Source organism: Montipora foliosa, chromosome 12, assembly GCF_036669935.1.
Source record: "Montipora foliosa isolate CH-2021 chromosome 12, ASM3666993v2, whole genome shotgun sequence".
NCBI lineage: Eukaryota > Metazoa > Cnidaria > Anthozoa > Scleractinia > Acroporidae > Montipora > Montipora foliosa.
In genome coordinates this window covers 5,551,763-5,565,703 of record NC_090880.1, presented here as the reverse complement: position 1 = coordinate 5,565,703, position 13,941 = coordinate 5,551,763, and the positions used below count along the sequence as shown (strand labels likewise).

Below are 13,941 nucleotides of genomic sequence, written 5' to 3'. Positions count from 1 at the left end.
GGCAAAGCAACATACCGGTATCCCAATGCATCTATCAAGTCTGAGAAATTTACATCTGTGAGTTTGTATCCTTCCCTTGCGAAAGCCAATACTGCATTGGGGCCAAGCCAAACGCTGCCATCAATACGCGGGGTGAAATGGACCCCAAGAAATGGAAAGTTAGGGTCTGGAACCTACCGTGAGGAGAAGCAACGTAAGTAATTTACACTTCAGGAGATTCCTTGGTAACAGAAGCTAATAAAATGTTTCGTCCAAGGGCCGGCTGTTACCAAAAAGAGGGGCAAGTATTAAATGTCTGTTTCCTCAGTGTAGTTTAATATGATATATAATAACCGTGTCTTAGAAGCTTAAGGTGATTCCCTGGTTTGTGATTGCGCAACTCTACTGCGCATAATTTCTGGCGTCATTGGCGCGCGCATTAGCTTGCGCACACTGATATAATGGCGGATTTTCATTGACGCCAAGCTTAGTCCGTCAAGGAATGGCTATTAGGGTCCTTTAGATTCTACGACGAGAACGAGAACGAGTTCGAGTTTCGACTGCCCGTATTTAGCGAAAATACTAAGGAAATTTATAACCCGTACTTTTAATCTTACTCTTTTTTAGCAGTATAGGTTGCTCAGTTATTCTTATTGCTGGTAACTGAGCCTTTTTGCTCATCAAAAAAAGCGAAAACTGCTACCGTGTTGTTGACTTGTTTTGATTCGACGACATTTGTGCAAAACCTCGCACTAGAATGACGGCGGCATCACGTTTTTCCCGCCAAAATGATGCTGGTTTGCGCGCGCTCACTGTTGCCTTATGAGAAAATCTCGTACTCGTAGTCGTTCTCGTACTAGAATCTAAAGCTCTCTATTTTCTCCTGAACGAGTACGGTGACCACTAATTTTTATTTCATATTTTCGCTGAGAACGACATCTTCATGGAGTAATAAAAAATACTAGTAAAAATCTATGGCCAGTTTTTGGTAATTTCATAAAAATGTACGGAAGGAGCAGTTACGAGTGAAACAGCCCACATTCAAGTTTATCTACGATAGAGTGTTAATTACTCACAAAGGCATTCAAATACATTTTTCAGGATTGTACGCGAATTAACCATAGAATGAGAAGACCAGGCTCTGCGTTCTACCATGGATTACATCCATTTAATCTAGCTAAATTTGTGACTTCCTGTCTCGGTCAGTTGAACGGACTCGAATCGTTTTCAGAAACCAATACACTGCGCCAAACAACTTTGAGATGGTTATTCAGTATAAAAACCGGTTTCTTAGGGCCGATTTACACGGTACCATTTTTGTCGCATGCGATAACGGCTTAAGACAGGCCCACATGATTTACGATTGTTGTGTACGTCAGAAAAAATGTCGTGGATTTTAAAACATGTGTTAAAACGCTGTGACAATCGTAAGTCATGTGTGTGCCTGTGAGCTTGTCGCATGCGACAAGAATCGTAGCGTGTAAATCGGCCCTTAAGAAGCCACCAAATGGAAAAAGCCTATGCCAACAATTTAGTTGTTTAATACCAGCCTCACATGATATTCAGAAACAACAGTTATGCCCCAATCTCGCAATCCTTTCCCGGGATACTTTTAAACCATGAGCAGTCTCTCTCTAATTTCTATAAAATCAGTAGAACGGACGTGATTCCTTGGGGCGCATATTTTAACTGACCTCTACGGATTCGCAGTCTGGGGCAAGGTAAATGAACCACGTAACGCGCTAGCCGTACTTTTATCTTTCCCTAAGGAAATCATCATGAATACTCACAACTAAACTATTGTTCGGGTAACTTAAAACAGTTTATTTCATATTTAAAACATGTCTGGTGTATTCGTCAAAACATCTGCTGTACTCAAACAAAGACAATTATTTCTTTCTTAAAACCAAACAATTACATTTGCTAACACATTTGTTGTTCCTTTAAGTCATCCATTGACATCTCTTCACGCTTTTGGAAAATGTTTGACCCACGCACTCGCGTCCAGATTTCTCCAAACGGTATCCAAGAGGGAAGATACTCGAAAGATACCTGCTTCCAAATAATCAAACACTGTCTCCCGCTCGTGGCAAATACCCCTAATTTCCACTAGCTGCTCCATTTATTTGTATCTTGAACGTCGGATTGTCTACTACGCTGGCGTATGGCGCCACAATATTTGCGGGGGAAATCGGGCGTTCAACGAGCTCTGAAAAGAGCTCCAGGTCTCTGAACGTTGATTTGTACGGTACAATTTTTGTCGCACGCGACAAGCTTATGACAGGCCTACAACTCGTTTACGATTGTCGCATACGCTGCGACAATCGTGAGTCATGTCCTAGGTCTGTTGTAAGCTTCATGTCGCGTGCGCCAAAAATCGACTGCAACAGGTTTATTTGATATACAAAAATTTGGTTTTTTCAACGGAGTTGATAATGTAAATTGGCCACCGTACAGAGATTCTAAAAGCTGACGTTTCGAGCGTTAGGAAAGGTACGTTTATACAAACGTTAGCCCTTTGTCAGAGCGAATCGAGGAAATAGTGGGTTACGTGTAGTTTTTATAGTAGAGTAGGAGCTACGCTATTGGTGGTAACATGGCAACGAGAAAAATAGGAATATATTAGTTAAATGAAAAGCGTTCGTTAATACCGTGAGGATTAAGGGTGCCAATTTGGAAGATGAATTTTTGTTCCAGATTTTTGCGGCTTTCCGTCGTACCTAGATGTAGGGAAAGGCCGCAGATAGCCATGTGTTTTTTTTTTTTTTGGAGTGGTTAGGGAGATTAAAATGACGAGCGACTGGCTTCGATGCATCCTTGTCATTCTTCTCAACATCGCGAAATCTCCCTAACTACTTCCCCACCGACGCAGCACCACAGTTTCTTTAAAAACTACCCCCTTCATTTAGGTTAATTCGATAACCACGGCCTGAGGTCGGCAAGTTGGTCTGAGAACTGATACTGACTGCAGTATTAAAATTCGTGGTACTTATGAATGTTTCGAATGAGTGATTTTTCACAATGGCTTTTGTTTCGTATGACACGTCTATCGTTATTCAGTGCTCGGCTAAAAACAATGCCGCTCACTCAAGGAGAACGGGCCATTCTCAAACGAAATCACAACTACCAATTTCAAACTTAAAGGGATAAAGATTCCTGTTGACCAAATTTCAAAATTGAAACTGTTTTTGATCCATGTTCAGCCCATCTCCATTTGCTGTGCGTGCAAATTGAGAAGGCAGTCCCACTAAATATGACCGAATTTAGTCCATTTCTAGAGGAAACGGATAGTCCTCATACTTGTCCTGTATCATTCATATTGAGAGCCCAATGTTAGCCATATATTTCGGTCCGCGGAAATGTCAAATGTACACTCACGTTGTGCTCGCGGGAAAATCGCAGCAAACAACATGGCGAACATCGAGGAGGAAATTTTGCTGCAAGCAAATTTATTTCTTCTTTAGTCCTAAAGTGACGACGTCGTCAGCTTCAAAACCGAAGGAAACATCGGTTTTGGGATCGAAAAATATTCATGAAGATCCAGAAGGTATCCTCTCCAACCGCTTCAGATAACGACCATATACGCAGTTCTTATGTTGCGGAATTTGACCTCTGCGTCCGCCGCCGATAAATTAAATTTCTCGCCGATTTCATTGTCCTCATCACCTTTCGTTAGAGTTTCCATAGCCCACAAGTTCCAATCTCTCTTGCTTAGCCTTGGCCAACCAGTTTACGGTATTATCTAAATTTAAAATACCGTTTCCAGTCAACTACTGAACGGACAATGAGATTGGGTCTCATTACCGCAACGCCTCTGATTGGTCCGCAACCAGCTAACTGCAGTGGGATTATTATATGACTAGCTCCATGAGCGGGCAAGATGAACCAAATCCCGCACTGTGATTGGCTACCCGAGCGGGCAATATGGAGCTATCTTGCCCGCTCGGGATTTCTCACTTGGTCCCGCAACTTCGTCTCGGTTTTTCTAGGCCGTACTTTTCCTTTAATACAACACAGCGACGAGTAGTTTCTTTCTGTGTTTTTAATCCGACATCAACACTAACTTTGCGCGGGACCGGTACACAAGCTTTCAAAAGGGGGGTACAGTCTGCTACAAAATGGTTTCGGGTACACGAGAGAACCCTCCCCCCCGAGTTACCCACTCATTAGTTTAAAAAATTATATCAACTGTTTACATGAGGTGGGCGAGACAACTCGGGTGGGCGAGACAACTCGGGGAGGCGAGTTGTCCTCGCCTCGGCAGGTAGGGTAACCCTGGCAGGCGAGACAACTTTGTTCGCATGTAAACCGTTTGGCTCGACCACCCGCGACGAGACAGCATAATAACAATCAAAGAAGCAACAATTTGGGAGCTTATACATGTTTTTAGCGTAAAGAAAAGTTTTTTCCCGCCATAATTCTCAACGCTGCCAACGGAAAATTCTCGATTCATAAACAGCCATTATTAAACTTAGTATTAATGCTGCGTTAAGATTGTCAGTCCATTTGCTGAATGTGAAAACGCAACTATACTTAACAAAAAGGAAAGGCAAATGATAATACGCATTTTTTGAAGATGCGTCTTACAATACATGCATAATTAAGTAAGGTCAACTTTGTCGCGCTCACGCAATTCTCATATAGACGCTCGGTAAAGTTGTCTCGGGAAGGAGGGCTGTCTCGGTTAAGCGAGACCACATAAACAAGCCCTTAATGTCCGATTTGCCCAACCGTGTGGCGACGCCTATATCAACTAAACAAATCCTACAAATTGATGGCTTGTCACATATTGTCTCTTGCGAACGTAGGTTGGAAATGGTTGAGAAATCTTTTCAATGAGTTTTCGATTCATTGTCTTTTGATAATTCGGCTTTAGTCTGTATTTGTTTTTGGCGTGTGTTTGTGGTGGGGAGTCAACAGAGAAACGTTTGTATTGTGTTTTCATGAAACTTCTGGCTGGTCACAAAAGCTTTAAAATTATCTTTGTTACAACGCCTCGTCTCTCTCGTTCCCGTCTCTTTATGAGAAGTTGCTTGCTATCTACAGAAAAAACAGGCAAAATCAAACATGTTTCTTTCATCTTTGGCGTAATGGCAGATTTGTGCTTGGACGTAAGCCGTTTGCCGTTTTGTGTTCAGTAATCGTTTGACTGATCTTTGTTTTCTCGACCACTTAGGCAGTCCATTACAAGTCCAATTTATCAACCCATGCATCTGGTCTATGGACTAGGGCTCCGGTGCAATACAAACAGTTACCACATCCAAGCTTACTTTAACCACACATGCCTCACAAAAAAGAGGATCGACAACGAAGATAAATATCTAACCTGAACATTTCTTCACACTTCACTCTGGCTAAAAAATGTTAATTACTTTGTCAAGTGTTCGACTATTTCCCGAGGCCAGCAAAGCGACCTCCAGAAACCAGCACATGAAGGAAAGCTTCTTCAATGGAAAACTTGTAAGGCTCCTCCTTGCCAACGAAAAATCATTTAATTGCGCCGCGGCCTCGTTTCCTTGTTTATAAATTGATCTATAGCTCTAACTCCTGGCTGTATAAAATAGACGGATATCAATATGTTTTTGGAATTTTTGATCAACACCAAATCTGAGCTCGAAGGTTTCAATGAGGCGAGAGGCTTTTCTAATGATATCTGATAAACAAATTACTCCGAAGCACAAAAACCCATCAATCAAAGACGAGAATCGCAAAGACAAAATGACTATTCATCATCCCGTGACGAGGGTTTCTCTTCGTGGTCTGCATTGTATAGTTCTACAATGAGCGACAAAAGGAGTTGAGACACTGTTAGGAAAAGACGCTTTTCGCTACTTAAGGCGTTGTGTTCTATTTTATTTGCATCTAGTTGGTAATTCTCTGATCCCCAGGGGGCGCCCCCAATTCAATGTGCGGTGACCCGAAAACACTGACCCCTGCGTCCATGGACCCCCTTACAGACCGGGTCCATGGACTGACCTTACGCGACCGGTCCACGGACTATCTCTAAGGACCCCCTCTACGCGACCACCCCAAAAAACACAGAATAAAAAATAACCATAACGAAACTGAAAATTTTGTTTATACGCGTCACGAGTTCTGGATAGACCACTCTTGCCGGTGAGATACTCAGCCGCTTACAGATCCGACAAATCAGATTAAGGCCTCAGGTGTTGCCTTTTCCTTCGCCCCCCCCCGTTCCCCCCCCTCCCCCCTAGGTTCTTGAACGGCGAGTGTTACGAAACTAAGTTCTGTGGTCCGCCCCATTTGTTTGTTTTGTGTTTGTGGGTGTTTGTGTGTGTGGAATAATAAATAAAACATTTTAAAAAAAAAAAAAGGTCTTCCGCCATTTTGTTCAGCGACAGACGAGATCGTGAAGCCTGGGCCGAGCTTCCCCCCCACTCACAAAACCCGCAGGGAGAATGCATCCTGCAACAAAATGGAAGGCATGGCAAAGAAAGATAGGAAAATGCAAATAGGACTCATAATTTTTCACACACCCTCCCTACCCGTAACACCTCTCCCCACTCCCTTATTATCAAATTTTTTAATAAGAATTCCGGCTCCACAGCGAAGGAAGGGCAATATGTGATTAATAGACTTTGTACCCGAGCCTGAGCCTGTACGGATAAGCGTTACGCGCTCTTGAGATTTCGCCCGACACGCGACGTACGCGTGACTCGAAAGTGGTTCCTATCCAGACAACTGGCTGTAAGTCAAAATCTTTAGTTTTTATTTATTTTCATTTCTATGTGTTTTAGCGGTAGTCCATATAGGGGGACGTCAGTGAGGCAGTCCGCCTTGACCAGTCCCGTAGAGGGCGTCCATGCGACCGGGGTTCACGTGTTTTCGGGTCACCCATTCAATGTTGTGTAGGCCGCGCAATGTGCTGCTGCCCAGTCGAAGAAATAGAAAAATCAAATCAACATTGTTTTGCCCCGGGGAAAGGGGGGTGAGCAAAATCGTTATCCAAGACGAAGAAAATCAGAAATTATTACTGCCAAGTGTCTCAACACTTTCGGCGCCTCATGTAACTATGGCCAGTATAATATAGACTGATATCAATATCGCCTTTTTTTTAACAGATGAAAATCTTGCTCAATTATCTATGTTTTTGTGATTTATAAATTATTCTATGTACACTCACAACAGATCAAAGGATACAGGCCACTTTTTAAATGCAAAACTCTTTCTCAGAAATGCTGACACACAGTGAGCATGAGCAGCGAGAAGCCACTTGAGAGTGGACGCGCATAGTCCCTGCCTACATTTTATGCAGTCCCATGACCTCTGAAATTCAATCTCCCACAGCCCATCATAATGATTGCCATACTCCATTCACCAACACAGACCCCTCATGTAAAGTTTTTTAACACTACTACTAACTACATGTAAATGTCTTTTTTATTCTTAATTTATAGAATTAATATATCAAGCGAGAAGACCCATCCTCCTAATTTTTAGTGTGCGGCACAAATAATTTTAATCAGCAATATTTACAAGATACCAAATTCGAATAGTTTAATATTTATTACAAATTATAAGTGTGCGCGCAAATGCTGAGAATGATATAATACACACGAGCAAACAAAGATAGAGACAAAGCTGTTCACCTTAAATCAAGTCTATCGTTACATCGATACGCATCGAAACTGCGGTGTCTATGCCTGACCAAATACAATTATGTCAGAGGACTTCCATCTAGGAGTCGGGGTTGTCTTAATGCCCTCGACACAAAATGGACCTAAAGGACATCGACATCGAAATATCACAAAGAGCATCGACGAGAACGAATTAACTCCAGAGGTTCAAGGAGGACAGCTCCTGACCATGGCCACAAACCAAAACACGTTGAAGAAGTCAGAAGAACGAGTGTAAGAATTACAAAAACAACAACGCCTCCAAAGAGCATAACGATCTGCTAAGAAACGCAGAAAAAAAGACACACAAAGCCTATAAGAAAGGAAAGGAAAGGAACTTTATTCAGTTAAGTGTCTAGTCGATTGAGCGCTGGAGCACTAATTGGGAGAAACTGTAAAGTGAAATTAACAATCAACGCAAATCAAGTCAATGTTGATTTTTGAGGAGAGGGGAAACCGGAGTACCCGGAGAAAAACTCTCGGTGTAGAGTAGAGAACCAACAAACTCAACCCACATACGACGCCGAGTCGAGGAATCGAACCCGGGCCACATTGGTGGGAGGCGAGTGCTCTCACCACTGCGCCATCCCTACACCCTGAAGAAGCCAGCAAACTCACTGATACAGGGCACAATGTAACAGGGCGTTCAAAAACGAAATGAACCGGGCCGGGTCAAACATTTAAACCCAGAAGATCACTCGCTTCTACCGCCAATGCTATATCGGTCGAGCCTAGAATTAAAGGGCGCAAAAGGGAGACGCCATAAGGTCACATTCACATTACTGCTGAGAAAATCAACACCAAGAAACTAAGAACATTACTTTCGAGACCAACTATTTTCTTGGAAGAAAACGTATCACACAGCAGTATAGAGATTCAAATGTAAAGCCTCATAGGGCAAAAACCATTGCTAAATTAATACTACAGGAACCGCCATAAAAGAGGCGTCCATTCAAATATGTATTCAAGAGAGCAAAATTATGACAAAGGCAACAGAAACTACACCACGTACAAGGGAGTCGTGTAGGACTGTCAACCCTTTTTTGCCCTTTGATTGACAGTTACGTATTGAAATTCCCAAGTTCGAAGCGAACTTATGAAATTTACAACAAACTTCGCAAATCGCCTGTAAAAAGTTTTGTGAAATGCACTGTAAATAGAAGCACAATTGGACCTTCCATCCGCATGAATTTTTTTCTTTACCTTCTTCTTTGCGTGAATTTTTTTTCTTGGCATTTTCCCTTGCATGATTTTTTTTTTGGTTTTTTCCCCATTCCCCCTCCAATCACTTTTCTAATGGTCCGTCCCTTAGCAAAATTTAAACGTTCTTCAATGTGGTTTCAAAATTTCTACGCACTCTTCAGACTCTTCACTACTTTTCTGAAATATCTAGGAAATATGTTCAGAAGAAATGTCCAAATCTTAGTACGCCTCGAAAGTTTAACTTCGAATATTCGAAAATTTTAACCCACCATCCTTCCGAACATAATAATTACTCGTTGGGGTGCCCATGTTCTTTTGCTAGAAAAATCTCATAAACTTTTGATGAACTGTCTTATTGTCAACAGAAAGTTGTCAACTGCCTCGTCTGTGAGTCACTACAATGTGTTGTTATTTGATTGTTAGGAATCGATGATTCAGCATTGCCAAAATAGAGCTCAGGAGACAAGAAAAATCTAGTTTGGAAAGACTAAATGAACTGAAGCGCAAGTCGTAGGAATCATTTTATACCCGCGGTTTTTGCTGTCACTTCACAGAAGAGTTTCCTGAAAGAACCAGTGCACAATGGCATTCCAGCTACCTCTGCTTTTTACCTGGATTTTCGTTGGGACATTTGCCAAAACGTCTCTGCAAACAACAAAAAGCCCTGGTATTAGTAAACCCCAGTGCAACGTGAACAATTAACAATTATTCCTCGAGCCCTACTAGTAGCTCAACCAATCAGAACGCAGCATTGATGATAGACCACCAGTTGGATTTTACTAACAACTTTTACGCCGGACCACATTGCTGTAAGAAGATCGAGCAACAACTCACTGAGATCAAAGAGGCAATCGCTGCGCTGAAGACAAACGGAACTGGCGGTTCTAACGACAAAGGTTCGCCAGTTACATGCATGTATACATTTTTAGATACTGTTACCTTTAAGACATCCGTGCCGGTTTACGGTTTCGCATCTGTTCCGTCGCAAAAATTAATCAAATTACAATCAATTGCCTTTAAAAACATTGGCTAGCTCTGGATAGTATTTTCCTCTATGCCGTCCATTCAACGTTTTAGATTGATAAAGATAATAACAAAACATAATGACAGAAATTCATCCCGCTTATGTAATTTTTAGGCTACAAGACCTGCGCCGATGTTTTCAACTCCGGCGAAAAGATTAGTGGTGTGTACAAAATTGATCCCGATGGTCTGCGAGAATTTGAAGTGTACTGTGATCACAAAACTTCCGGCGGAGGATGGACGGTCTTTCAAGAAAGACAAGACGGCTCCGTAGATTTCTTTCGCGCGTGGGACGCCTACAAAAGAGGCTTTGGTAATCTGAATGGAGAGTTTTGGCTTGGATTGCCGACAAGATTCACCGCCTGACTGTAAGCAGCAGCAACAAGCTTCGCGTGGACTTGGAAGACATTCATGGAAATACAGCATTTGCTGAGTACAGTTCAGTTACTGTGGCAAGCGAGCGAGCAAAATACCAGCTGAGTTTGGGGAAATATTCAGGTTTGCAAACTCTGATGATTAATAAACAACCCTGTGTTAATTAAGATAGACACACTTTCTCATTTCAACTAGGTGCAGTCTGTCTCTAACTGATAGAACTTCTACTGTGATGGCAGAGAATTTTATCTCGCTTTGACTGACAGAATAAGTTGTATATGTAAGCCAGTGAGTTATCTAAAAAAAATAATAAGAACACAGCAAACTGAAAAACCTGGCAATCATTTCACTCACGTGGTGATTAAGAAGTTACATCGATTTCATGTCAGTGGAAAGTAGAGACAACAAACAATCTCAAGTGCGTCTTAAGAATTTTTAGCATTTTAAAAAAGTTTTAAAACTACTTCTTATTTTGATTGATTAATTCGTTTTCTTTTCATTCAGGCACTGCAGGTGATTCCCTTGGCGTTCACCGCGGCCATGCGTTTAGCACCAAGGATCGCGATAATGATGACTATTTAGCTGGCAACTGTGCGTCAGGCTACAAAAGTGGCTCGTGTTTCGAGAAATGTCACCTTCGCCAACCTGAATGGTCTGTATCTTAATGGCAAGACCGATCTACGTGGAATGAGCTGGTATCATTGGAAAAATAGTCACTACTCTGTCAAGCGGTCTGAGATGAAGATACGACCACAGAACTTTTAAGCCTCTGTGGTCAATTGTATCACATGCATGCCCGTTACTATCAATTGCCTAAACCAGGGGATGGATCTGGTATCATTGGAAAAATAGTCACTACTCTGTCAAGCGGTATGAGATGAAGATACGACCACAGAACGTTTAAGCCTCTGTGTCAAATGTATCACATGCATGCCCGTTACTATCAATTGCTAACCAGGGGATGGATCTGGTATCATTGGAAAAATAGTCACTACTCTGTCAAGCGGTATGAGATGAAGATTACGACCACAGAACTTTTAGCCTCTGTGTCAATTGTATCACATGCATGCCCATTACTATCAATTGCTAACCAGGGAAGGATCTGGTATCATTGGAAAATAGTCACTACTCTGGCAAGCGGTATGAGATGAAGATACGACCACAGAACTTTTAAGCCTCTGTGTCAATTGTATCACATGCATGCCCGTTACTATCAATTGCTAACCAGGGGATGGATCTGGTATCATTGGAAAAATAGTCACTACTCTGTCAAGCGGTCTGAGATGAAGATACGACCACAGAACTTTTAAGCCTCTGTGTCAATTGTATCACATGCATGCCCGTTTCTATCAATTGCTAACCAGGGGATGGATCTGGTATCATTGGAAAAATAGTCACTACTCTGTCAAGCGGTCTGAGATAAAGATACGACCACAGAACTTTTAAGCCTCTGTGTCAATTGTATCACATGCATGCCCGTTTCTATCAATTGCTAACCAGGGGATGGATCTGGTATCATTGGAAAAATAGTCACTACTCTGTCAAGCGGTCTGAGATGAAGATACGACCACAGAACTTTTAAGCCTCTGTGTCAATTGTATCACATGCATGCCCGTTTCTATCAATTGTTAACCAGGGGATGGATCTTATTGGTCATCAATGAATCGAACTGCTTAACTCGCACAACTGTGTAAAACACTCAATAGGTTTCACAACAAGAAATTTCTTGCGATTACATATTAGTAGCATACCGCGCACGTTATCATCCGGTAGATTTAGATATTTCAGTACTTGCTTAGTTTCACAGAACCAGTAAGCTGGAAATGCTCTAATAAAGTTCGCTAGTGATGACCAATTATAAATGTTCTTCTTTTTTCCTTTTCTGCATGATAGTGTTCACCCTTTTATTTTTCAAGAAAGAAAAGTAAATTGCCTTCTCTCAACAATTCACTGCCTTTTTGCTCTCAAAAGCCCTTTCCACAGAAAAACGCAAAGCAGCAACAATTTCAAAAAAGAGAATATTGCAAGATATTAAGTACCCCTTAACTTTAGATGACACTAAAATTTGCAATTATCTAGTTAATAGGAACTTGTACCCCTGATATTTGCTCGCCATTGGTAACTGGGTGCCGGACTACAACACTTGCGGCTTAAGTTTGCAACTGCCTCACTTCACTTCCCTAATATCTCTAAATTAATTCCAATTCGATCCTGATGCAGGACCTCCTTGAAAATCACTTCCGGGTGAGTGGAGCTTCCTGGGTAAATATCTCGAATTATTAATTATTATTCACTTACACGAAACAATCACTATGTTTAATTTTTTTCAAGTTAAAAGGCGGTTACAGAAACTTATAAGGCAACTATTGATGGTAATTATGTATTCTGACTGTGACAAAGGGATATGATGGTTTCTGGGCCGGACTCAAGAGTCAGAATACACTGCGAGCAGTCCCTTTAAATCAGTCGAGCAGTCCCCTTTTCTCAGGTGGACGAGTTTTGTTAAACACGATCTTCCTCAAATGTCATTGCCAGTTTGCCTTAAATGAAGTATTATCCTCCATTTGGGTCACTCTGTCCCAGGACGTGTGGTATGAAAAGAAAAGAAAATAGTAAAAGCTGCTGTACCACATTTATCACATGACTTTAAATGGGGAGCCGAGATCCATTTTTTGTAGCTTCATGAGTAGAGTATTACAAAAGAGGTTCGGTTCGAATTCTGCCTGACGCTCCAATTTGTACCTTTGAATTTGCGTGCAGGCAACCATCACATGAATATGTCAAGCATACAATGCGCCATCACTATGAAAGAAAGTATATTAGTTGAAGTGCGGCTTATAGACAAAAGATAGAAGTGATCTGGAAAAAGCAAACTGTCCAGTATATTGGTGGGTGGGTATAGCAGGTCTACATGAGCTGAATAGCTGCCAAAACTTCAACCTGCTCAAACAAATAACAAACAATAAGTGCGACCTTTTTTTTATTTATTAGTTCTTTCACGAGAACAAATGCGCCTAACAAAGTGTGAGGATCCCCTCTATCTCACCCCACCACTATCTTTGGATCCTTTTGATAATGATCCAGGGATAAACGGAAAACATGCCAAGTCATTAAGATACTGTTTGACTCAAAGACAACAAGAGCAGCAGTCCAATTCATTTGCTAGAAACGTTTCGCATACTACCTTCCATTCCACACCAAAAATTTTCAATTTTTGTTTCAATAATTTAAATACCGACTTTTTGCTTAACGAGAACGATTCGTGGTAGTATGGTAATGGTTTCTAGCAACCCAGCAAATCATATACATCTTAGGCTACTAAATTAACGAGTAGTTACACTGACTTACTAAAAATTGAACTTTTGTTAAATTCGTCATAATGTATCAGCGATAAAAGCTCTTCCACACTAAAGAACAACCAGGCATGGAGGCTAAAAAGTGTTCAATCGACCTCACTACTCTTTTCTGCTTATAGCCTGCAGTGCTGGCGTCTTTTGATGGGGATCGAAGGATAACGCCGCCATGTTGGATAGTAAAAAGTGTTGGAGAGCTGGGGAGAGTGAAAAAATGTTCGAAGGAAGAGGACGATCAATTCAACCAAGTCTCTCCCTCAATAGACCTTTTTACCGATACAGCGGCCATTTTGATTTCTATCATTTCGAATAGCTATAATGGGATGCCCAGGGGGCAAATAATTTGCTCCCTGAGCATCCCATAATGTCTT

The 13,941-nt window shown here is 41.6% G+C and overlaps 1 protein-coding gene and 1 pseudogene across 1 annotated transcript in view; one reads left to right on the top strand and one right to left on the bottom strand.

Annotated features, from left to right (window-relative positions):
* LOC137980581 (L-2-hydroxyglutarate dehydrogenase, mitochondrial-like) overlaps positions 1-3,297 on the bottom strand; it is a 6,203-nt gene extending 2,906 nt beyond the window's left edge. Inside the window, exons 1-2 of the mRNA XM_068828037.1 lie at positions 3,280-3,297; positions 16-173 (exon numbers count right to left, since the gene is read on the bottom strand). Coding sequence (XP_068684138.1) covers positions 16-173; positions 3,280-3,297 — 176 coding nt within the window. The remainder of the gene's footprint in view (positions 1-15; positions 174-3,279) is intronic.
* A 6,276-nt stretch (positions 3,298-9,573) lies between these two features.
* On the top strand, positions 9,574-10,982 carry LOC137980580 (ryncolin-2-like; annotated as a pseudogene).
* Positions 10,983-13,941: the final 2,959 nt, after the last annotated feature.